The 26,932-nt window shown below is 33.4% G+C and overlaps 4 protein-coding genes across 4 annotated transcripts; 2 read left to right on the top strand and 2 right to left on the bottom strand.

Moving 5' to 3' along the window:
• Positions 1 to 795: 795 nt before the first annotated feature.
• LOC124386332 lies at positions 796 to 2,866 on the top strand. Its single transcript, XM_046850095.1, has 6 exons — positions 796 to 834; positions 994 to 1,368; positions 1,806 to 1,904; positions 2,000 to 2,089; positions 2,168 to 2,205; positions 2,698 to 2,866. The coding sequence occupies exons 1-6, from the start codon at positions 813 to 815 to the stop codon at positions 2,827 to 2,829; spliced, it is 756 nt and encodes a 251-aa protein (XP_046706051.1). The 5' UTR covers positions 796 to 812; the 3' UTR covers positions 2,830 to 2,866.
• A 1,279-nt stretch (positions 2,867 to 4,145) lies between these two features.
• Positions 4,146 to 5,790, top strand: LOC124386123. The gene is made up of 6 exons (XM_046849776.1): positions 4,146 to 4,195; positions 4,359 to 4,733; positions 4,871 to 4,963; positions 5,072 to 5,152; positions 5,243 to 5,280; positions 5,680 to 5,790. The coding sequence occupies exons 1-6, from the start codon at positions 4,153 to 4,155 to the stop codon at positions 5,788 to 5,790; spliced, it is 741 nt and encodes a 246-aa protein (XP_046705732.1). The 5' UTR covers positions 4,146 to 4,152.
• A 1,048-nt stretch (positions 5,791 to 6,838) lies between these two features.
• LOC124386122 lies at positions 6,839 to 9,795 on the bottom strand. Its single transcript, XM_046849775.1, has 6 exons — positions 9,756 to 9,795; positions 9,118 to 9,468; positions 8,554 to 8,889; positions 7,794 to 7,910; positions 7,471 to 7,514; positions 6,839 to 7,036 (listed from the first exon to the last, which is right to left on the bottom strand). Exons 1-6 carry the CDS (start codon positions 9,793 to 9,795, stop codon positions 6,896 to 6,898), a joined length of 1,029 nt encoding a protein of 342 aa, XP_046705731.1. The 3' UTR covers positions 6,839 to 6,895.
• A 2,174-nt stretch (positions 9,796 to 11,969) lies between these two features.
• Positions 11,970 to 25,679, bottom strand: LOC124386121. Its single transcript, XM_046849774.1, has 18 exons — positions 25,607 to 25,679; positions 25,189 to 25,527; positions 23,666 to 24,013; positions 23,472 to 23,585; positions 22,978 to 23,018; positions 22,731 to 22,823; positions 21,642 to 21,811; positions 20,457 to 20,533; positions 19,932 to 20,279; positions 17,177 to 17,530; positions 16,908 to 17,021; positions 16,692 to 16,741; positions 15,936 to 16,050; positions 14,308 to 14,652; positions 12,844 to 13,209; positions 12,641 to 12,754; positions 12,274 to 12,317; positions 11,970 to 12,196 (listed from the first exon to the last, which is right to left on the bottom strand). Exons 1-18 carry the CDS (start codon positions 25,656 to 25,658, stop codon positions 12,065 to 12,067), a joined length of 3,216 nt encoding a protein of 1,071 aa, XP_046705730.1. The 5' UTR covers positions 25,659 to 25,679; the 3' UTR covers positions 11,970 to 12,064.
• Positions 25,680 to 26,932: the final 1,253 nt, after the last annotated feature.

Genomic DNA, 26,932 nt, shown 5'->3' with positions numbered 1-26,932 from the left:
CACTGACTGCACCCCAGGCCTCCTCACCACACATACATCAGTACTAGGGGAGTTCTAGACTAAGGATTTAGTCAAATCAGATTTGTCAAGTCTTGTGTGTGTGTGTGTGTGTGTGTGTGTGTGTGCGTGTGTGTGTGTGTGTGTGTGTTATTATAATAGGCTGTTTATGAAAGTCAGTAGGAGTAAGAGAGTACATGTGTGTGAATGAGAGGGAGGGCAGTGGAGTGGTGCGGTTGCAGGAAGAAGAGGTGGAGAAGGTGGAGGAGTTCAGAAGAAATGTATCCACTAATTCCTGAGCACTGAAAAATAGATGTTGTCTATAGATGAGAATTTAAAGTGGTTCTATTTTGTAATCAAAATATTAAACTAAGGCAATAAATCCTGAACTGATGATCTGTCTGATTTGTCTTTCAGTGTTGAGTTTCCATGGTCATTCTTTTTCTGTTGACATCACCTGGTGACGAGCATTAGTAATACTTACTCTGACCTTTAGTTGTGTTTTTTTTTCTCTTTCACACAGCTCTGTTCTTAAATGCATTTGTAGACTCTTCTCTGTACATGTCATTTTATAACTGACCTCAAATTGATTCATTCTGCAGGATTTAATTGCACTATACAGGTGCATTTTCTATTACAACAAATATACATGTAGAAATGTGGGTGAGATGTGGGTGGAGGAAAATAATGTGTGAGTAAGTTGAACCAATCGCATGTCATATTTTGAAGCACGCTCAGTACAGACCACTTGTGATATAAATGTGAACGTTGCTTCATTCACACTTTATTACTTGATGGCTGGGCAGTGGGTTTTCATGCTGACCTTCTGCATGATGTGTAAGTAATCATTTTCATATTTGATGTTCGTCATTTTCGAAATCTAATTCAAATATATTTTTGTATCAAATTTTACTTTAACAAAAGAAACACATGTTAACAAGAACAGTTAATTGGCTAAGAATTAAATCCAACTAATTAATGCATTTGTTTTTCTAGATGGAGTCCAACCTCGTAGGAACTTTGATCATACTATTGCAGAACCAGAAGTTCATCAGGCTGATACAGAACTCTTTGTGGATATCGGTGACTCGGCTACTCTACAGTGCTGTGTTTATGGGACAGATATTGGGGTAGTTATTTGGTATAAACAACCAAACAGAAAACAGCCTCGGATTATGTGCAGAACCTATAAAACTGATAAAGAAACTTTTTTTCATGAATTTCAAAATCCTCGATTTCAAGCAGAAAGATCTTCAAACTGCTCCAATATGATCATTTCTAACATTATACAGTCTGATGAAGCCGTGTACTACTGCTCAATCGTCTCACCATACAGTGTGTTTGGAAATGGGACTTATTTAAAAATTAAAGGTAGAATTTACGCCTAAATTGATTAAACTACACACAGCAATCAGACATAACATTGTGAATAACAGTGAATAACACTGATATTCTCTTCATCATGGCACCTATAAGTGGGTGGATTTATTTATTGAGCAGCAAGTGAACATTTTGTCCTATAGCTCAAACTGCTGAAGTTCATGCTGTTGATGCTCGATGGGTCACAAATGTTTTGGCAGCAGAAGGCGGCCAACACAATATTCGGCAGGTGGTCATAATGTTATGCCTGATCTGTGTTTCCACATATAATACACATCATATATAATGATATTATTCCTTATTATCATCATTATTATCATCAACCTGGAGGATAAATAACAGTAAAGAAGTAAAATGCTGACTGTGGTTTTTTTAACAACACTGAAACACAGACTTTTAGTAAATCATGATAAATGTTTATACAATAGGTAAGAAAGATACTATATCATCCGGAACATCTAAACCAGGTCTGTGTGATGATTCAGTGCATGGTGACTGCACTAAAAACACAACACAAGAGAAAGCAGGTAAGATTCTTATCTTATAATTCAGTTTTAATGACTAATAGTTCATTCATAAAACATTACAGTATCAGAAATGATCAGATCTCTATATTGGACAGTGCTCGGTTTGGGATCGGCTTTGGGTTTGTGCGTGCTGATGATCTTCTGTCTCATTTATTTCCTACTGAGGAGGAGAAAATGTGATCAGAGTAAGTGTTTTAGTAATAATTACTTAAATAGAATTAAAGTACAAAATAAAACTCATTACTGTGTTTCTGAATGAATAGTGAACGCTTCCATAGAAGATTCTCCAGGAATGAGGCAGGTACGTGTGCAGAAATGAATACTTATTCTATTTTATGACTACAGACCAAAACTACTACTTATTCACCTGTTTAATATTCATATTATGTCATATTATTTGTTAAACTACCTGTAATGTATACAGTAAGTATTTTATATATATATATATATATATATATATACACAGTATATACCGACCAGGAATAACTTTATGGCCACCAATCAGCATAACATCATGACTACGTTCCTAATATTGGGTTGGTCAAAAACAGTCCTGACCTTTTGAGCATCAACAGCATAAACTTCTTCAGCAGTTTGAGCTACAGGAGCTTGTCTGTTCAATCAGACCACACGGACCAGCCTTCGCTCCTCACGTGCATCAATGAGCCTCGATCTTGGCCATATATATACGTGATCTATATACGTGATATGTGATATGTGATATGTGTGTGTGTGTGTGTGTGTGTGTGTGTGTGTGTGTATTTATTTTTTTATTTATTTATTTATTTTCTAGGAAGCTGAAGATGAAAGTCTCAATTATGCAGCTTTGAAATTCTCCAAAAGAAAAGAGAAAGTTGAAAATAGCAGAATGGTCTCGACAGTTCAGTGTGTGTACTCCAGTGTGAAACACGATTGTAATATGTAAGATGAAGGCTCCAGAGCACATGGTGTTACAAGCTACACTGCTGCGCTGTAGACATTTTTAAAACACTTCTTTGGTTTTCTTACACGAAAAAAAATTGAGGTGTAATATTTTGAAAATGATTAAAGACAAAAATAATGTTTATACGTCACCCGAGTTGCATTTATTGGATTTTGACACAACAATTATCATGTGAAGTTACACATGTAAACTTACAATTATATTTAAATGATATATTCTAAAGCACTGACACAATGTAATGACACTATACATCTTCAGCATAGTTTGCAACAAGAACAGAAAATGACACCTACCACATGCTCACTCTCTTTTCTCATAAGTGTTACACTTACAGTACACTTATAATACATCCAATAATAATCTAATACAAGACCCAAATATTTAGGTTTATATTTATCATTTACAGAATATTGTGTAGTGTGCAGTTATTCACTCATTAATTGCTTATAATAGATAGATTGTGTATCTATTTACATTGAATATGTTGTGTACTACACTATAACTAATAAAAGCTGCCTTGCTGTTAACGTCAGTAAATGTGTTTTAAACACTTCTCTGTTCTTCTCACATGAAAAAAAAATATATAATTGTTATAACTATTTGTTTTCATTAATATTATTAACATTAAAGGCAAAAATGTCAATTATAAACGGTACATGATTATACACGCATTGTATTTATTTAATTTTTGACACATTAAACAAATTTCCATGTAACACACACAAGTTTAGAATTATATTTAAATGTATATATTCCAAAGCACTGAGGCAATGTAATGACATCACACTATACATGTTCAGCAAAGTTTGCAACAAGAACAGGAAATGACACATACCACATGTCCAGGCAGTTTCAGGTTTCATCATATCATATAATGATATAAAACAGATATATATATATATACAGAATGTTATATACTTCTTTAATAAGATCTAAAAGCTGAAACATCGACAAAGTACAGGTCATTAATACATCCAAGTTTATACTTCATTAAAACATATAAAGTTTCGTAGTTTATATCTATAAATAAGATGAATTGAATTGACTATTTTGTAACGGCGTGGTACAATTCTTCACCATGGCCACATCTCTCTCTCTCTCTCTCTCTCTCTCTCTCTCTCTCTCTCTCTTTTTCACATTTCTCACACTTGGTGTATGAGAGATGTGAATGTTTTTTTGTTTTGTTTTGTTTTGTTTATCAGAACCAATCGCATGTCATATTTTGGAGCATGCTCAGTAAAGACCACCTGTAATATAACTGCAAATGTTTCTTCATACGCACTCTGTTGAGTGTGAATACGTGTCATGGCTGTTTTCTGGGTTTTCATGCTGATCTTCTGCGTGATGTGTAAGTAATCATTTTCATATTCAATGTCTAAGTCGTTTTTAGGATAATGTTCTATTTAACAGACATTTTTGTAATTAATTAATTTAATTGATTAAAATAAAGATATTAGACAGTTAATTGGCTAAGAATTAAATCCAATTAATTAATGCATTTGTTTTTCTAGATGGAGTCCAACCTCGTAGGAACTTTGATCATACTATTGCAGAACCAGAAGTTCATCAGGCTGATACAGAACTCTTTGTGGATATCGGTGACTCGGCTACTCTACAGTGCTGTGTTTATGGGACAGATATTGGGGTAGTTATTTGGTATAAACAACCAAACAGAAAACAGCCTCGGATTATGTGCAGAACCTATAAAACTGATGAAGAAACTTTTTTTCATGAATTTCAAAATCCTCGATTTCAAGCAGAAAGATCTTCAAACTGCTCCAATATGATCATTTCTAACATCATACAGTCTGATGAAGCCGTGTACTACTGCTCAATCGTCTTACCATACGGTGTGTTTGGAAATGGGACTTATTTAAAAATTAAAGGTAAAATTAACACTAAAACAGGATTCAGCTACATGTCTACATATAGTACACATCATATGTAGTGATACCTTTCCTGACAATAAATTCATGATAATAAATATAAATGTTTATAGGTAAAAATGTAGCTATTTTATCAGGAACATCTAAACCAACTCTGAGTGATGATTCAGTGGTGTGTGAAGCATCAGTGTATCGAAACAGCACTAACATCAACGCAATCAAAAACACAGGTTAGTCATGATTCATTGTTAGTGATATTAATTCAGAATAATTACTCTGTATTTCTTGATAATAATATAATTGTATACCTGGAATGATCAGATCTCTACTTTGGACAGTGCTCGGTTTGGGGACGGCTTTGAGTCTGTGCGCACTTCTGATTTTCTGTCTCACTTATTTAAAATGTAAAAAATGCAAAAGTAAGTTATTTCCTATTAAATTAATTAAAAAGTACAATGTCTTTGTTCTATCAGAAAACATGTTTTTTTACTTTTATTTTTTATTAATAGTGAACACTTTTCTAAAGGATTGTCCAGAAAGGATGCAGGTATGTAATCAGTAAATACTGGGTTCTGAACATTGTATGAAGTAAAGAATTTATTATATACTGCAGAGGGGTTGCTGCTATTCTGAATCTCCTATACAAATGCATGTCTAATTTTATGCTACATATTTTTACATTTGTAAATGTATACTACATAGAATTTGTCATCAATTGGTGGTCAGTTTGAAAATATTGTATTATTATTATTATTATTATTATTATTATTATTATTATTATTATTTTTTTTTTTTTTTTTTTATTATTTATTTATTTATTTATTTATTTTTTTTTATTATTATTATCATTATTATTATTATAGAGTAGTAATAGTGGTAATAGTAGTAGGAACAACATCAATAATAATTAAAATTATAATAATAAGAATAAACTGCTATTTTTCAGGAGTCTCAGGCTGATATATTAAATTATGCATCTTTCTGGTCGTATGAGAGGAGCCACGACTCATCTGTAAATTCTGTGCACTCTGAAGTGACATACAATTGTATTATGTAATATTTTAAATAAAACTGTAATATGAATGTAATTTAAAAACAAACAAACAAACACACACACACACACACACACACACACACACACACACACACACATATATATATATATATATATATATATATATATATATATATATATGTGTGTGTGTGTGTGTGTGTGTGTGTGTTTGTTTGTTTTTAATTACATTCATATTACAGTTTTATTTAAAATATTACATAATACACTTGTATGAGTATACTGTATAATACACACACACACACACACACACACACATATATATATATATATATATATATATATATATATATATATATATATATATATGTGTGTGTGTGTGTGTGTGTGTGTGTGTGTGTGTGTGTGTGTGTGTGTGTGTGTGTGTGGGTGTGAGAGAGTAACACAACTAAGACTTTATGACTTACATGATAAAAAAATAAATGCAGAACAAAATGATGAAAATAATAATAATAAAAAAATGCAAATAAATGTGTGTTTGTGTGTTTATCTATCCATCCATCCATCCATACATCCATACATCCACCCATCCAATAAATTACATATAGTTCAGAGAAATGCTATAATGATAATGCATTCTTCACAAAATTGTTTTAATAGACAGTAGTATATAGTGTCTTCAGACTTATACTGATTAGTGAAAGTAGTTGAAAAACCTGGAGGACAAAAACAGGGACGTGAGAAGAACATACAATAACAGTAATTTGAACTCAGGACAAAACTAAAACCGCTGGAGGTTTGAGGAAAAATATTTGTTTAAAATTTGCTGTGTTAAAGAGGAATTTACAAATAGTTTTATACTCTTGCTGCTGTATGATGATCTCACTGGAAAATCAGATTAAAGGCAAATTCTTAGATTTTCTAGATCTTGATATCACATGATTTGTTATCCAGACAAGTAAATAATTATTGAATTAATTGGCTTTCTCATAAATGTCGTCATGACACTGCAGGTTTAGTGTCTGTGTACTGTTAAAGACTGATCCTGAACCTCATGGAGATGTTACCGTAGCTCCAAAACACAAATGGATGAGAGACAGATCTTCCACCCAGTTTCAGCTAAATGTAAAAATCAAGAAATTGGCAGGATTTAGAGAGCTGAGTTAGTTTGTGACACAAATTTCACTTCAGAGTACACAATATCACGAGGTTGATCGCTTTTCCTCCTCCCACTTTTATTTTTCCTCTTATTGAAATGTAAAGCAGCATAATTCAACTCCACGTCAAGTCCCTGTGGGAATAAAACGCAAATCAATCCACATGTAACAAGTATATGAACCTCAAAAATATAAATGCATGTTGTTGGGAGAATTTTATTTCACACAGTTTATACTCAAATACTCGATTCTGATTGGTCAGCGGCTCTGATAGTCATGTACATGCAGTTCGCAGGTTTTTATTAATAACCAGCAGTGGATGTATAAACTAAATCAATAGGTTGTCCAACTCTGGAAAATCTTCAAAGCAGAACATTTTCCAGATCTGATCATAACTGAGAACGCAAGCTGGTGATTGAGCAACTGTTTATAGCTGCTGTATATTAATGCGAAACAGAAAACAAGGCGAAGTTCTATGACATTAAACATGTGCATATGCTGATCGATTATTTATCAATAACAGAAAAACCCAGTGTTAAAGTGCATTCTGTGGGTGTATAATATCTACCTCATCGGTCACTTTTTCTGCCACAGTGTGTCGCTGAATACTTTCTACAAAAAAATACATGCTTTACATGGTTTATATTTTATCATTGATTAGTTAAATAACCAGTTTTTTATTTAATTTTTATTTATGGGAAAAAAAAAAATTAATAGATTGATTTCAGCCAGTGATTTATCTAAATTTCCAGATGCACATCTTATATGCAATTATTTGCAAATTTTATTTTGTTATCGTTTCAATAATGTTTTAAGCAAATAATATAATTTGTTTGTTTTAATATTCTCAACCATTTATTATACACGTTTAACAAACATATAACTACTTACTGCTGTGGTGTTTATCATGCTTCCGTTTACACACGAAAATAGTTTGAGCCGTGAGCAGAATCGCACACACTCCCAAAGCCAAGGTCAGAATGATCAATGAAGCATTTACAGTCTTTTCTGTTTAATAGAAATGAAAAAAAATAAAGAAAGAATGAATAAATTAATTGATTAATGGATGCATGGATAAATAAATGAATGAAGAAAAAAAATAAAAAATAAATAAAAAATAAATAAATAAAAAAAAATAAATAAATAAATAAATAAAAAAAAAAAAAAAAAAAAAATTATAATTAATTAATTAATCCAACAAAAAATGCACACAAAAATGTAAAAAATTAAATTGGCATTTAAATTATTCCATAAAATCTTTTGCTAAAATGGTACTGGGACACAACATTTTTTGCACATTGAAATGTATCTTATTATTTTAGAAAGAAATCACAAATAAAGGTTGCAACAAATGTGAAAATAGTTCACGAATGCGGCTGATATTTCCGAGTGAAATCTCAATGTGAATTTGTGTTAAAATCTAGGGTTTTTTTTTTCGAATTCTTTATCTATTGTCTATTGTTGAAAAGAGAAATACCATGAATTCTGAAATGCAAAAACTTACAATGAAGTATTTAATTATAACTGCTTTCTATATCAAATCAATCTACTACAAAAAACATCAATTCAGGATCTACTAATTCTGTCAAGCTACAAAAATATCAATGAAATACAGAATATACCTAAGAATAGACAGAGAATAGATTCTCACCCAGCTGTACTCGTGTCCCGTTCCCGAAAATGATCTTCCCACACAGGGCCACAGCGCAGTAGTAAGTACCAGTATCATTGAGGCTGAAGATGTTCTTGGACAAGTTGTACACACAGGTGTGTGTAGAAGATTCGCTCTCACACTGAAGGCTGCTGTTGTGATGAGTGTAAATGAGTTGAGGATGGGATTGTGATGGAGCAGCTCTGAACCAGAGCACTTGGAGTTCTGCTGCTCTGCTCTCAGAGAGAACCGAACACTGCAGAGTCACTGATGCTCCTGCAGGAACCGAGATCGGAATAGCGCTCTGGAACACTGTGACGTTCAGATGTGGTTTATCTGTAGTAGAATTAAATACAAATTTGATCAGTAATGCAGAAGATTTATAAGATGTGTAGTGTAGTGGATACAAACTATAGCTGTGAAAACATTTTATTGTGTAACAGTGTATTGCATAATAACAAAAAAATAATGCTAAATAAATATCTTTATATATCACAATATATCATATGTTAATATAACTGGATGAATTTCATAGGAATTAAAAAAAAATAGTATATTAATCACCTCTTACAGATAAAAATATTCCACTGGTAAATTTAATAATATTTACTTCAGACCTTCCACAGAAGTACATCGCTTCATCATCTTTATTAACATCATGAATATTCAGAGAAATTAGATTTTTAGTTCTGTTTAGCTGAAACGCAGTTTTATTAAATGGGGATAAAATTATAGCAGCGCTCAACGGTCCGCTCATCCCGATCGCCTGAGGGATTCCTCCAAGCTTCTGCTTATACCAGAGTATGAGTCCTTCACTGGACTCTCCTCCGAGTGTGCACTGAAGAGACACCGCATGGCCGACATCCGCGGAGACGAGCGAGACGGTTTCATCGAAATGTACAGATTGTGCTGAAACTATAAAAAAAAAAGAATTACATAAAAAAAGTTATCATAATAATAAAAGTCAATTTTTGTTTACTTAAAATCATACAAATAAAAAGAAAAAAATATATAAAATTATTATAAATTAAAATATTATTGAAAAATTAATTAAAAAAAAGAAGAAAAAAAAACATTTAAGGATAATAATAAAGAAAAGGTTAATAGAATAAAAAAGGTTAAAAAAAAATATTAGAATAAATAAAACAATAAGCTTTTAGTTAAAAGCAGAAAAAAATAATTGTATTTAAAGTTTTACTTACCTATATAGAGAAAGAAAATGAGAATCCACACTGGTGCCATGATCATGACAAAAACAGTAAAACAACTCAAATGTTTCAACACCTGAAGCACTGAGCTCAAATTCAATTTTTTTTTTTTTTTTTAACTCACTGACTGTCACGTCACAAGTCAAAATTTCCACCAGCATGCTGTGTAACCTTCTTCAACCACCAGAAGTCAGTGACACAAACAAAAACCACAAAAAAAAAAAAAAAAGAAATTGATGTTTACAGGTAAGACTGAACGCAGGTTCATACATACGATAAATTTGTTTTATTTTTCATATATGAAGGCAGAATATGTACATTGTGTGCTGGTGTGACTGGGGCAGTAAAAACTAGCATTCTGTAGCATAAACAATCAAACACAATGAGGTTCATAAGTATTTGGACACCAACACAATCCTTATAGATTGACCTTGTAGGAATTATAGCCTTTTTCTTTAATGCACAATAACTGCATTTTTACATGTCAAAAGTAATTGGACAGACAATCAATTACAAATAATAAAATTATCTTTAATACATGGATGTAAATCCTGGTTATTTACTGCCTGAAATCTGGAACTATTTGACATCAGTGAAATGTTTCCCCACATTTCACTGTACCTCAGATGGGTTGAGGTCAAGAGCCTGACTGGGGCATTTAATAACATCTCAATACGACTAAATAATGTACAAATAACACTTTCTTTACCTTATAATGAACAAACCTCATAATCAAACTAAAGGACAAACACACTGCCTATCAATTTCCAACCAAATTTCTCTTTCTATTTTTAAACTAGCATTTTTGTTCAATTCAGAGGCAACCCAGTGTGTATTAGCTCGCTAGTTGCACTATGTTTTGCTCTTTTATGCTAGTGTTTGTTGTGGGACTAAACAGTTCAAATAGCTTCTAGTTAAAGGGGAAATCTGTGTGTGAGATTCTTAAGGCTTTTATCTCAACCTACTCGTTCTCATACATCAGAAAAGATCTTTATCAACCTTCAACCTCAAACCACAGGAGGCTTCAACTGATCACCACAAAGAAGATAACAGAACATGCAAGGTTTACTGGGGATTTACCAACATGAATAATCGACTGTGTGACAGTGTGGGACATCAGCTGTCCTTCAAGAGCAAACTACATAGATAAATAAATCCAGAGACTAGTTTAACTTGCATTATGTTTAGCATTTTATTGCATTATCCTAATATTTTTAACTCATCACACAAAACTGGTTCAGTGGTGGGTCATACAGTTTATGTCTAGGCCTTCAGTGGTGTACTTTCTGAATTAATCCACCTCTTAATACGATCATTTTTACATCACAGCTTAAAAAACGCTCAATATTATACAGAACCACAGTATAAAAAAAGAGTTGCAGCACAGACAAAATGAATAAATGCGATTACTAAAGCAAGAAACCCAAAGAACTCAATTCAGAAAGTCTCTTTTCACTGTAGCCACAGCTGCACAGCCTGCATACATCATCTTCAGCAGAAGATTTGGACAAACAATACCCAATAACCTGTTTTGGTTGACCTTTTCTCACGATGTCCAGCTTTTCTTGAAAAGTCTGTTTAGTAAACATCATTGCAAGTAAATCTGCAACCACATCAATTTATATTCCTCTGTCAGCCATTTGGAATAAAAAAGCAGCTATTCAATCCACACGAGTATGTTTGCTAGCTCTGACTAGCGTCCTTCTGACTAGCCAATCAGAATGCTTTAGGGTTACCTATCTGCCATTCTTGGGCCCTTTAGCAAGGTCCTTAACCCTCTGTGCTCTGGGGACAGTGTATCATGTTTGACCCCAGCTACCTAACATTGCTGGAAAATGTAGACAATTTTGCTATAAACTACATGTAACAAAATAATGATACTGAGCATCTTGTTCAGGCTTTTATAACCACTAAGGTGGCACATTTCATTCACCGAAAAGAAACTCGCCGCAAATCTACAAATTTTATGCACCGAGTTCCACTTTCATTACGAGGTCCTGCTCATGATGCCTAAAGCTCTTAAGTTCTATGCTGATCTCTTTAATCACATGCTTAATCATTTCTAGATTCAATTAGTACATCATGCTTTAAGAGATATTCAGTAGACATTTATGAGGTTTCACGTGTGTAAATAATGAGACCGCACGGTTTTCAAAATAATTACTTTCAGACATCTTTATATCATTATAACGTTTATATTGATGATTATCAGGATTATAATTGATACCCATCATTTCCCTCATGCAGGTCATGCAAACATTTGTTATAACACTTACTAATAAAATAACAGTAAAAACAGTAATCTAAGTTACAGGGGTGTATATCACTTCAGCATAAAGAGCATTTTCAAGTGACGTTTTTCGTGTCCTTCCACTTTTAGTTTTCCGGTCATTGAAATTCAGAGCAGCGTAATTCAGCTCCGAGGGATAACGAGCCTGCGAATATAAAGAGTCCATCATGAGTAAGGTGATTATTATAAGTGTTTGTGTATACACAGTTCCTGAATAGATACCTGGTTGTGTGTTTTCTCCGTTAAAGCCCCTTGTGGAGAATTCACTTTAAAGAAAAAGAATAGGTTTCATGATTAGATGAATGATAAGGTTATATTGTATACATGTATTTGCAGTTATTTTCATTATTTGTACTGTATCTTGCACTAGCATATCTAGAACGTTAATGCAATTAAGTAAAGAATTAATCCTGAATTTTTATTCTTTTATTCAACACTTTTTTATATTATTGAACTGCATCAGCTTGGTTGAATTTCTTAATATTTGTAAATATGTCAGGATTGGATTAATGCCAGGATTTCATTGGATTACGAACAATATATTATGCTTCAATACAATTTCTATATCCACAAACTATTAAAAACTTACCTGGGCAATGGTTGGAGTTTTTGTTTTTAAAGTACACAATAATCTGAGCACCATTTATTAGCAAACACGCTGCTAATGCTGCAGCGAAGCAGATCACTAAAGAACCAGGTCCTTCTGTAAATACATAAAAAAATATTACATTTTTATTAAAATGTATACACTGTAAACCCAAAAAAATATTTTCACTACAGTTACACACTTACTAGAATTTTGCTGAGTTAACGTATTTCCATTCATATGTACTCGTGTCCCGTTCCCGAAAATGATCTTCCCACACAGGACCACAGCGCAGTAGTAAGTACCAGTATCATTGAGGCTGAAGATGTTCTTGGACAAGTTGTACACACAGGTGTGTGTAGAAGATTCGCTCTCACACTGAAGGCTGCTGTTGTGATGAGTGTAAATGATTTGAGGATGGGATTGTGATGGAGCAGCTCTGAACCAGAGCACTTGGAGTTCTGCTGCTCTGCTCTCAGAGAGAACCGAACACTGCAGAGTCACTGATGCTCCTGCAGGAACCGAGTCTGATACACTGCTCTGGAACACTGAGACTTTTACATCTTCATCACCTGCTCAGGGGAATATAGACAATGAAAAAAAACATGTATTTGTTTATATTCAAATTATTATGCATCTTATTACAGCTCTATAAAATAGTAGTTATATTTGTGTCTGGATCCTGTTATATGATATACATCTTACATAATTAAACTGAAATAGTTTAAGAGGTGGTGAGAGTGGAAATAAATGTTCTGGATGTAAACTATATAGGGGAAGGGATTAAACAGATAAAACCAAACATTGATCTTACAATGTGTGTATTTTACTAAAAAGATAAAAGTTTTTTGTTGACTTTTCCACTCTTGATATAATAAAGATTTACAGAATTACAGAATCATATCATCCTGGGTATATGTATGAGTCGGGTTAAAACATGGGACTGCACATTCCCCTGGTCATGTGCATCTTTAGCATGATTTTATTAGGTAGCAAGTTAGACTGATTTAAAGCTATAATGTTTAGTAATGATGAAAAAATAAAAAATACAAAATCAATAAAGGAAATAGTCGCAGCCACAAAGGTATATTTTCTGTATTTAATACATTTAATAGAAAGAAAGAGTAAGCAACCAGACTTAATTATAAGTTGAGTAACTATAAGGTAAATTCAGTGAGGTTAAAAAATAAAAATAGTATAAAGGATAAATTAATAGAAAAATTAAGAAAATATAATAATCTTTAATTATGCGTGTAAGTTATGTAGTATATTTAATATATTATACAAGAAATATAAACTATATAGGTGAAGGAAGGCAGAAATTAGATAGATCAACATAAAAAGATAATTAAATAAAGTTAAATATTTTTAAATAGACAATTTTATAGAGTTTTAATATGGGTATATAGGAAAAACTTGCTAAAAAATATAGTTTAAATTTTTTTATGAATAAAAGAATGAATAAGTAATTGCTCCAGAAATGCCAAGTTATATAACAAATATAGAATTTTTGAAATATTTCAGTGCTTATACTTAAGAAACATTGACGTTTGTCTTGTGGTTGGAAATATAGGGCAAAATGTATGTGGTGAAAGTGCACAAAGTTTCCAGAGAACTAGGACAAAGATTTCTGCATCAAGTTTTATTAAATAAAGCAGTCAGTGATTTACCTTTCACAGCTATAAATGTTCCAGTGGAAAATTCTGATTTGCCCCAGGTAGATACTCCACAGAAATACAGTCCTTCATCCGATTTTTGTATCCGTACAATTGTCAAAGATATCCCGTTCATAATTTTCTCTAAATTGAATCTTGAGATGAATTTGGGTGAAGTTTTGATGTCCCTGTCTGCTATTATTTTTCCCACTTCTTGAGGCAACTCTCCAAACTGTTGCTTGTACCAAATCATAAGATCTTTGCTGTATGTAACTTGAAACGTGCAGTTTAGAGTAACAAGTTCTCCAGACTTTACTGAGACAAACGATGGTTGGGTAAAATCCACAGCATGGGCGAGAACTAGAACAAACATTCAATTCAAATCCATTGCGAGAAGTAATATATAAATGAAGTAATGAATACAAGTAACAAGTAATGAATACATTTGTAGAGGTTTGAATGGTTAACTAGATAAAATACTCCAAACTTACATGTTATGTTGAGAGATAAAATAAGAATCCAGCGAGAAGCCATCCTCAGAAATGTCCTTATACTTTACTTGACTCGGGGTGATTGAGATTTTTTATAGGCCAAACCACTGAGGATTTTATGCGAGAGACTTTTATCTGATTGGCTGCTTTAAATCACATGTTCACTTTGAATTTCCATGCAACCTACATCGTTTTTTTTTTTTTTTTACTAACTCACGTAGAAGTCAGTGATGAAAAGAACAGTAAACACTAAAACCTTTTTACATGCAAGCATTTCAACTGTTAATTTTTTTTTATTTATTTGTTTAATGCTTACCTTATTATTTTATTGGACTAAAATAAATCTATAGTTTATCTTGTAGCAGTTCAAGAACAATTTTTATTCTTATAAATGTACATAAATGACATTGTTTACTTCCTGTATTAGGAGTTTCTAAAGCAATGCTATTACAAATTTCTAATTTGTAAAACTCACTCAAAAAATTACCGTCATAGAGCATAGTTTCTTGTTCATTAAATTAAATTGTAGATATTCACAGTGATGGGAGTCGGCTTTTGACTTAATTTAATTAGAAAAATAGGAAATATTTTAATTTATGTATGAAATGTAAACATACACACAGTTTCTCTGGTCTGCTTTCTATCTTTTATATAAGCTACTCAGTTTTGTAATGTATATTTTATAAGAACTATGAAGCTGATTATAGGAATTGAGTCCAACATAAAAACCCTGATTATTACAATTTTATAAAAAAAAAAAATAAAATGCACAAGTAGGAACCAATGAACTAAATCATAGAGCCTCTTATGAAGTAGAAATAGAGAGAGAACTAGATTTTCATTGACACCCAAATGAACTAGAACCTCATAGAAGCTCTAATTAACTATGACTCAATAGAAACTCCAATAAACTCGAATCCCACAAAAGCATGATGGCTGATAGACTCAATGTTAAAAAGCAAATCAGTGCAATCAAGTGTTTTCTGGTTTTAAAGATATTCTGACATTACATAATAATTGTAGAAAGATTTTTTAAGATCATGTTTATCATTTCAGTTTTGTATTAAATCTAAAACAGATTAGACACAAACCACGACTATACATTTTAGTCATGAACAAACATCAGATAAAAACTATTACAAATATTTTAAGAAATGCTGAAGGATTTCACTTCTGAGTAGATACTGTCTCGATTCTTTCTCACTCTTTTAGTTTTTCGTTCATTGAAGTGTAACGCAGCATAATTCAGCTCCACAGAATCACTGTCCTAAAATTATATATAAAAAAAGAACAAGAAGAAGAAGAAGAAAAGTATAACAAATAAATTAAACTAATAACAATTATTATACAACATATAACAACATATCTATCAAGGTTCGTGTATGTTGAGTTTACTTATTTATTTATTCATTTATTGTAGATTTGCAACCTAATCATCGAAAACCCAATCTAACATCCAATCCAACACCCAATTCAACATCCAATCTAACATCCAGTCTAAAACCCAATCTAACATCCACTTTAAGACTCAATCTAGGGCAGGGTAGGGCAGGGCAGGGCGAGGCAGGGCAGGGCAGGGCAGGGCAGGGCAGGGCAAGGCAGGGCAGGGTAGGGCGAGGCAAGGCAGAGCATTGGAGTGGAACGATGCAGGACTAGCTGGGGGCCAGCAAATAACATGACAAGAAACTAAAAAACTATATAATATTTAACACTTTGAGCAAAAATGTTTTAAACAAAATTAATTCTTTTTTATTCATTTTAGAAAAAAAATTAACACAACATACAGTACACGGATGAAGCAAAAGAGAAATCATCATCATCATAATCATCATCATAATCATCATCATCATTATCATCATCATCATCATCATTATCCTGAATCATTTCTTATACCAACTGAACCAGTACCTGAATGTTTGTCTTCTCTGTGTTTCTAGCACTTCCGTGCTGCATTCTCTCTGAAAAAATAAGAGATCATGTAAATGTGATGATGATGATGAAGGCCCATTTCCCAGTAATTGTGCTAGTAAAAAGAAATCAGTGTAATTGAATCTGAATGGAAAATAATGGAAAATAAAAACATTTTTATGTGTATTAAATTAATTTATAATCTTACACACTTACCTCTGAACTGTTGACAGTTTTTCTTTTTATAGAGTAAAACAGCTTGAACGGAGATCAGAATCCAGCACATTACCAGCGACGTCCCCAACGATATCACAAGTGATTTGGAAAATGCTTTGAGGAAAAATGAATGTGTGATATTACCAAGAAAACAGTCAAGTTATACTTTGGACAATTTCTGCATTGTTTTGTATAGAATTACATATTCTAAGTAAAAAATAAAACTATTTTGAACAGATTCAATTTCGATTTGTTAAACAAACACTAACCAAATTCTGGATCGTTCTCCAGCTGTACTCGTGATCCGTTCCCGAAAATGATCTTCCCACACAGGACCACAGCGCAGTAGTAAGTACCAGTATCATTGAGGCTGAAGATGTTCTTGGACAAGTTGTACACACAGGTGTGTGTAGAAGATTCGCTCTCACACTGAAGGCTGCTGTTGTGGTGAGTGTAAATGATTTGAGGATGGGATTGTGATGGAGCAGCTCTGAACCAGAGCACTTGGAGTTCTGCTGTTCTGCTCTCAGAGAGAACCGAACACTGCAGAGTCACTGATGCTCCTGCAGGAACCGAGTCTGATACACTGCTCTGGAACACTGACACTTTTACATCTTCATCACCTGCTCAAAAGAAATTAGAATAATTTCTTTCTTAGACAATCTTGTTTACTGTGTACTTTGGTAAAGTGGTAGGAAACTGTGGTACCCAAAAGAGATCAGCACAGCCACAGGGATGTGTTGAGAAACATGCAAAACCTCAACACTTGACAGTAATTTAATTCAACCTCGGACCTCAAACCTGTTACACATGCCACTGTTCTGTCCTGAATGTTTAGTATGACCAAATATAATGTTTATCTCAGAAGAAAGCAAAATACTACACATGAAAATACACACTACTAAATTGAGATGTTTCTGGTTTCAGGGTTTGTTTGAACATAAAAAGAACACTGATTCAACTGTATTTACATATGTTTATTCTCAACCCTGTGTGATTGAACTAAAAGTTAAAGCATTTGATCATCAGAAAATTAACTTTTTTATTCAGATAGCAAACTTGGATCAGGTTCTTAGAGCTACATATATTATATTATATATATACAAACCCGATTCCAAAAAAATTGGGACACTGTACAAATTGTGAATACAAAAGGAATGCAATAATTTGATAATTTACAAATCTCATAAACTTATATTCACAATAGAATATGGATAACATCAAATGTTGAAAGTCAAACATTTTGAAATGTCATGGCAAATATTGGCTCATTCTGGATTTCATGAGATCTACACATTCCAAAAAAGGTTGGGTCAGAGGCCGGTAAAAGTTAAATGTACATATAAGGAAAAGCTGGAGGACCAATTTGCAACTTATTAGGTCAATTGGCAACATGATTGGGTATAAAAAGAGCCTCTCAGAGTGGCAGTGTCTCTCAGAAGTCAAGATTGGCAGAGGATCACCAATTCCCCCAATGCTACGGCGAAAAATAGTGTAACAATATCAGAGAAAAATTGCAAAGAGTTTAAAGTTATCATCATCTACAGTGCATAATATAATCCAAAGATTCAGCGAATCTGGAACAATCTCTGTGCGTAAGGGTCAAGGCTGGAAACCCATATTGGATGCCCGTGATTTTCGGGCCCTTGGACGGCACTGCATCACATACAGGAATGCTACTGTAATAGAAAAACATGGGCTCAGGAATACTTCCAGAAAACATTGTCGGTGAACACAATCCACCGTGCTATTCACCGTTGGCGGCTAAAACTCTATAGGTCAAAAAAGAAGCCATATCTAAACATGATCCAGAAGCGCAGGCGTTTTCTCTGGGTCAAGGCTCATTTAAAACTGTTCTGTGGTCAGACAAATCAAAATTTGAAGTTCTTTATGGAAAACTGGGACACCATGTCATCCGGACTAAAGAGTATAAGGACAACCCAAGTTGTTATCAGCGCTCAGTTCAGAAGCCTGCATCTCTGATGGTATGGGGAGTGTGTGTGGCATGGGCAGCTTACACATCTGGAAAGGCACCATCAATGCTGAAAGGTATATCCAAGTTCTAGAACAACATATGCTTCCATCCAGACGTCGTCTTTTTAGGGAAGACCTTTGCATTTTCCAAAATTGCAATGCCAGACCACATACTGCATCAATTACAGCATCATGGCTGCGTAGAAGAAGGATCGAGGTACTGAAATGGCCAACCTGCAGTCCAGATCTTTCACCCATAGAAAACATTTGGCGCATCATAAAGAGGAAGATGCGACAAGGAAGACCTAAGACAGTTGAGCAACTAGAAGCCTGTATAAGACAAGAATTGGACAACATTCCTATTCCTAAACATGAGCACCTTGTTGAGCAACACACAGTGGTAAACATGGCCTTGTCCCACCTTTTTCTGAGGTGTGTTGATGACATGAAATTTAAAATCAACTCATTTTTCCCTTTAAAATGATTCATAGTTTGAGTTTAAACATTTGATATGTCATCTATGTTGTATTCTGAATAAAATATTGAAATTTGAAACTTCTACTTCTACATCTGATCTAACCCCATCAATATAATGATTATTGAGATCACACTAATAAATAAATAAATAAAAATACAAAGCTTGAACTTTTGCCATTTTGGGCTTTGGACTTCCCAGGGGTAGATGGTATAGTCACTTCGTGCCTTTGCAAAAGACATTTTATAATCTTAATGATTTGTGCATCTACTAGAAATACAATAAATATTTAGTAAATATTTTATAATAATTTAGGGAGAATCTTTGGAAAATGTAAAGAAAATTTTACCACATGCAATATAATACAATATCATTGTTGTTGTATGAATGATTATATGAATGATTTCCTAATGGCATTTGGTTTTTGGGTTAAAGACTTAATTGTATATGGTGAAGAAATAGTATGTAGAACACTGTAAAAATTTTGCTTTCACACCTGTTTTAAATTTAAATTTCATGTAAATGGTTAAAAATGTCCTGCATTGTTTTTCTACAGATTTGATTTCGGTAATTACCTGTTACAATCAGGAAAGTTCCATTCGACAGTGTAAAATTCTCCCAACTTAATATCCCGCAGTAATAAAGTCCTTCATCGTTGCTTTTTATTTGTGGAATTGTCAGAGAAATAGCGTTATCAGTCATCGCAATTGTAATTCCTGCCGTCTCTGACTCTGGTGAAAGCAGGATTTTCTTATATGCGGTTCTTTCTCCAATTTTCTTAGGCATCTCTCCATGTACATGTTTGTACCAAACCACACGGTCGATACTGTTAGACTTGATAACTGGGCAATTGAGAGAAATGCTGTCTCCGGACTTCACTGAGATAAATGATAGTCTGGAAAAATCAGTAGATTGGACTGGAGCTGGAAAAAAAAGTAACATTTAATAATATAAATTACAATACAAATACTTTTTTTAGCATTTGGAAATACAAGAAGCAATTAGGACTAAGAAGTATTTGACCTCTTGGGATAAGAAGAGTTTATAACCTGTTATAACCTGATATCACCCGGTAATAATGATATTTTTAAAAAACTTACATATTAAACAAAGAGATGAGACAAATATCCAGAATGCAGACATCTTCAGAGATGAAATGGGACTCAGGTTGAACATTCTGTAAAAGCAGCCAAATGGAAAAAGCACTAAGTATATTGTACCTGAGACTTTCATCTGATTGGCTGCTACACGTCACAGGTTTTTTTATGTAATCTGAATTTCCTTTCCATTTACAGGCTGCTATTTTGGTAACTCAGTTTATTCAGCAAAGGTCAGTGGTGACAACGTGCTTGGTAGGTGTGGTGAACTGTTAAACCACACTAAATAAGGATAAATTAAATAGAAATACCTAAACAAACCTTTGTTTCAGCAATGAAGTGTAGTTAGAACATTGTTTTTAATATGAATTTGAGATTAATGTAATGTACAGTATACAGGATACTGAGGGAAACATCATTTATGACAACAAAAGTTTGATATTTAGCTACAATCAGATATTTTACTTTATATATTAATTGTATTTTATATAGACAAACATTTTAAAACTAATTGTACACTTAGAATGTATTCTCCTCGATTGTCCTGTTCATCGAAAGTTCATCTGCCATTTTCCAGCAAAACACAACCACAACAGGATGCTACCACCCCTGTGAGTGGTTTGTGGCTTTTAAGACTCATATATTTTTTCCACACATGGAAAAGTTTATTTATTTCACTAATTCAACTCAAATTGTGAAACACGTATTAAATAAATTTAACGCACACAGAGTGAAGTAGTTTAAGTCTGTGGTTCTTTTAATTGTGATGATTTTGGCTCTCATTTTGCAAAAACCCACCAATTCACAAACTCAAAAAATTAAAACACTTCATAAACCCAATCAAAAACACATTTTTAGTAAATTGTTGGTCTTCTGGAAAGTATGTTCATTTACTGTATATGTTCTCAATACTTGGTAGGTGCTTCTTTTGCTTTAACTACTGCCTTAATTTGGCATGGTATGGAGGTGATCTGAGGTGTTATGGAAGCCCAGGTTTCTTTGACAGTGGCCTTCAGCTCATCTTCATTTTTTGGTCTCTTGCTTCTCATTTTCCTATTGACAATACAGCAGACATTCTCTATGGGGTTCAGGTCCAGTGAGTTTGCTGGCCAGTCAAGCACACCAACACTATGGTCATTTAACCAACTTTTGGTGCTTTAGGCAGTGTGGGCAGGTGCCAAATATTACTGGAAAATGAAATCGGCATCTCCACAAAGCTGGTCAGCACAAGAAAGCATGATATGCTCTAAAACGTCTTGGTAAACAAGTGCAGTGACTTTGGACCACTGGGCAACAGTCCAGTTGTTCTCTTTAGCCCAGGTAAGATGCCTCTGACATTGTCTGTGGTTCAGGAGCGGCTTAACAAGAGGAATACGACAACTGTAGCCAAATTCCTTGACACATCTGTGTGTGGTGGCTCTTGATGCCTTGACCCCAGCCTCAGTTAAATCCATCAAATGAGGATGGGTTCCCTTTTGAGTCTGGTTCTTCTCAAGGTTTCTTCCTCAAGTTTCTTCCTGCCACAGTTGCCCCAGGCTTGCTCATAGAAGAATATTTATTTGTCACATATACATTACAGCACAGGGAAATTCTTTTCTTCACATATTCCAACATGTGCAGGGTCAGCCTTGATGCAGAGCCCCCTAGCGCCCCCTGGGGTTAAAACCCCAACCATCTGATCAGTAACCCAGCGCCTTAACCACTGAGCTAATAATTATTACATTCTGTAATAACTGCTAAAAAAGTATTTCACTGTGCTGTAAAGTACATGTGACAAGTATAAAGCATATTTCATCACAGTTTTACTTTATTCAGTGATATAGTCACATACTTTCATTTTTTTTATTAGTGTTCCTGGACACGAATTTCCCTCTTTTTTTGTGTCACTCAGTACGACTGACTACGCCAATGAACATGAATCAATAGATTACATTTTGTGTTTATATTAATGAATGCCATTAGACTGGGCTGCATCTTTATTTTGGGCAAATACAAAATAATAATCCAACAGACTTGATTAGGGCAAATGAAATCAAAAACAGGGACAGAAACAGTCCATCAACAAAGCATCGGACAAAGTTTCATTGTTTTTATAAATGAGGGTCTTTTAAATAGTGTGTATGTGTATAAGTAATTGGGACCATAATTATTCCTAATTTTTATTTAGTCATTCATCACCTGTTCATTTCTACCAGGCAAAAAACTATAAACGTAAGCGTAATTAACATTACAAAAATCATTGGCATCTATGATCTAGAAAACAGTAGAGTAAATCACTTCACTATACACATTATCATGAGCTCGTTCTTGCTTTCCTCTTCTTTTTTTGAGGTGTGAAGCAGCAAAAATCACCTCTCCTGCATCATAGCTCTGTGGAAACAGATACAAAAGATTGATTTCAAAGGGTGAAGGTGATTAATGGGAATATTAGCACATAAATTAACACTTAGCCTTACTTCAATTTGATTGGTTTTTACAGTAACATTATTTTAGACATAATTTTACAATAGTCAACACTGCTGACCTGGTTTGTTGTCGTCTTTGTTACAGTATCGTGAGATTTCTCTGTAAAACAGAAAATAGTAAGTAATTAATAATTAATATATATATATATATATATATATATATATATGGGGGTTTTGCATATCCAGGTTTTATGTATAATATTGCATAATTGTTGAATAAGGCATCATTGAGAGATTTTCCTGCTCATGTTTATTATGTTTTTATTTATATTTATATTCAATAGATGTTAAATTGCATACAGATTAAATCAATGAAGCTTTTTTAGCACTTTTGTATTTAAATGGAATGGGAATGTTGACATTTTCAGCTGTGACTAACTTTTTAAATGTTAGAACTTGAGATACATACAAAAGGAGAAATGTCCTATTTCTGGAATTACATATTTTTGGTAACTAATAAATTAACTTTTATAAAAGTTTTGCAATGTTTAGTGTCATCACACACGCATATATTGTTTATATTAAAGGATACACAAACATACTGAAGACTCACCATTGCAGTAGTTACACTTTCTCCCGTGACAACATACAACATGAACAAAGATCACAACTACGCAGACTCCCAAAGCTACAGGGAGGAAGATCACTGCTAGTTTCACAGATCTTTCTGTAGGATAAAAAACACATTCATACAGAAAATATACAATAAATCTTACTCTAAAAATAAACAAGTAAAAGTATTCCCACCGTAGCTGTTACTCAGCTGTACTCGAGTTCCGTCCCCAAAAATGATCTTCCCACACAGGACCACAGCGCAGTAGTAAGTACCAGTATCATTGAGGCTGAAGATGTTCTTGGACAAGTTGTACACACAGGTGTGTGTAGAAGATTCGCTCTCACACTGAAGGCTGCTGTTGTGATGAGTGTAAATGAGTTGAGGATGGGATTGTGATGGAGCAGCTCTGAACCAGAGCACTTGGAGTTCTGCTGTTCTGCTCTCAGAGAGAACCGAACACTGCAGAGTCACTGATGCTCCTGCAGGAACCGAGTCTGATACACTGCTCTGGAACACTGAGACTTTTTCATCTTCATCACCTGCTCATGGGAAAATAGACAATGTGATAAATAATGGTTCTTTTTATACTTTTTACATACACCACATAAAGCAGTCTCATTTTTTTAAAATAAAAAAATAGGTCTATTGTAAAAATAACCATAAACATAACTAGAGACTCATGAAATATATGGCAGGGACACAGCAACATACAGACTCTACTACTCTACTTTCTGGATGGAAGCATTTGATGCTCTAAAACCTGTATATACTATCTAAAACTAATGGAGCCTTTCCATCAATCCAGATGCCCATTCCACAAGAACTTATGCACTGCCATAACTTTAGAGATGCAGCGTTTTAAACTGAGTGCTGATAACAAGCTGGTGCCTCTCCTCTTTAGTCTAGTGGGTCCATGGTTTCCAAAAACAAATAAAAATTTTGATTTTTCTGACCACAGAACAGTTTTCCACTTTGCCTCAGTACATTTTAAATGGGCCCAGAGAGGATGGCGGCTTTCTGGATCATGTTTATGCATGCCTTCTTCTTTGCATGATAGGGATTTAACCTGCATTTGTGGATGACATCGCAAACTGTGTTCACAAACAATATTTTACAATTATTTTTGCCTTTGTCTCTTGTTTACAGAGATTTTTCCAGATTCTTTTGAACTTTTGATGATATTATGTACTGTAAATTAGATATTTAACTCTTTCCCTTACTTCTGAAAGATTCTAAAAAAAGATACAATATACATATATATATATATACCTTCTTTCAATTAACCCTCATTAGTTGCTAAATGATTCACTAAATGTTAATAGTACCTATTTCTTCAGACCTTTATTGCCCTGACCTTTTTTTTTTATTCATTGCAGCCATCAAATAGAAAAATGACCTTATTTCTATACTTAGAATAATACATTTTCTTAATTTAAACATTTCATATGTTTTCTATTTTTTATTTTATTGTAAGTAAATATAGGTTTATGAGATTAGCATATCATTGCAACATTTTTGGAATTAGGGTTGTATATGTAAATGGACAATACTTCAAAATGAATAAAATGATTCAGTGTTTAATAAAAAGCAAAAAGAAAGAAAGAAAGAAAGAAAGAAAGAAAGAAAGAAAGAAAGAAAGAAAGAAAGAAAGAAAGAAAGAAACACTAACGATTATTAAACATTAAGTATAATTGTGTACATTTATATTTCTTACCTCTGACTGATAAATACGTTCCATTTCCAAACCGTGTTAAAAATTTTCTGTATCCACAGTAATACATGGCTTCATCAGATGTTTCCACGTTCGCAATTTTTAAATGTCCGTTCCTTTGATCTTCTTCGATGCTGAATTTAGGTGGTTTGAACTCGTCTTCGTAACTGATATCGTGTTGAACTGTAACCATTACACGAGGCTTTTCTCCGGCGTTTTGCTTGTACCAAACGATGGATCCGGATTTATCCGCTTGCAGTCTATAGCAGTGCAGAGTCACATTATCACCAACATCAGCTGAGATCATTGGGTTCGGCTGGCTGATGTCTTTCATCTGTGCATCTAAAATAAAGAATTAAAGCGTGACACTTGGAAAAATGTACCACAGTTTTATTCTATACAATAAAATAAGAATAATTACCAGTGTTATTAAAGAGCATTGCTGCAATCCACATCAGCGTAATCATCTCCATATGTGTACACAGCGTGTTTCCTCTTGCTACACTGTCAAATAGTCAAACTGACCACAGCTCACCTTGTGCCAAAGGTGTGATGTGAAACTCTGCATCACGCATTAAGCAAACTAACGGTGGCCCTTACTGCTGTTCTTGGCAGCTCTGTGAACTTTTTTTTTTTCTTTTGCACAATGTAATTAATTTATTGTTTATTATTATATTACAAATTATTATTACAAATATTTTTATATTTATACGCCTCTGGAAGTTTTAAAAAATTTATTCCATTTAATGTCATTATATTTAATGTAATTTAATCTAACTAATTTAATTATATTTTTGTAATTACCAATATTATAATATATCTATATGCCATTTTACTAGTTAATGCAACCCAAAATACAACCACCATCATGCCTGGAAGCATATTATTTAAATAATAATAATTTTTATTTTTTATTTTATTTTTTTATACACAAACAGTTTCCTAAGTCATTTGTGTTTAGATTAATATCTCTGTAGCCATTAAAAAGGTCACTGGCTTAAAGAAATTTGGGCTTTAACATAATGTAAGAAAACCTTTGCAGATTTGCTCTAAATGAAAAACCGTGATAAATTGTGTCACCCCAAAAATGCTATTTTATGTATACAGTACTGTATTAACATTTACGTCATTTTATTGATAAATTTGATTTTTTGGCCTATCATGCTCTCTGCGAGAGACCTGGAAAATCAAGCAAACAAATTAGTTACTGTATGTGGCAAGTTATGCGATAAACAAGATTCGAACTGCAGTAAAGCGGGGAATCACTGTAATATTATTATTATTATTATTATTATTATTATTATTATTATTATTAATCCTAATCATAAGGATGAACCTTTTTGTACTAGCAGTTTTTGGTTGACTAACACCTCTCACACACATCAGCTATGTCTGTGTGTGAGGGGGTGGGGGGGGTGTTGTGGCTCTTTCTGTGTGGGTGTGAGTTCATGTGTCTCTCTGTGTTGGTGTAGTTGCTGTTTTACACTTGTTGGAACAAAAAAAAAAACCTGGTCTCATAGTGATAAAATCTTTATTTACATGTTACATTAGGTGACATATTATAAGTTCCTGTACTGAGAAACCAAAAAAACCCACAATAACAACCAGTTCCAGTTTAAACATCTTACTTTTCTGATTAATAATCAGGGTTTTACACCTTAAGGCCTCTTGATAATGCTTTAAATCAATATATATCATTTGAATTTGGTTAATAATTCATCTTCAGACTTTTTCCAGTAGCTGATAT

Source organism: Silurus meridionalis, chromosome 5, assembly GCF_014805685.1.
Source record: "Silurus meridionalis isolate SWU-2019-XX chromosome 5, ASM1480568v1, whole genome shotgun sequence".
NCBI classification, from domain to species: domain Eukaryota; kingdom Metazoa; phylum Chordata; class Actinopteri; order Siluriformes; family Siluridae; genus Silurus; species Silurus meridionalis.
This window is presented reverse-complemented; position numbering and strand designations above follow the sequence as displayed.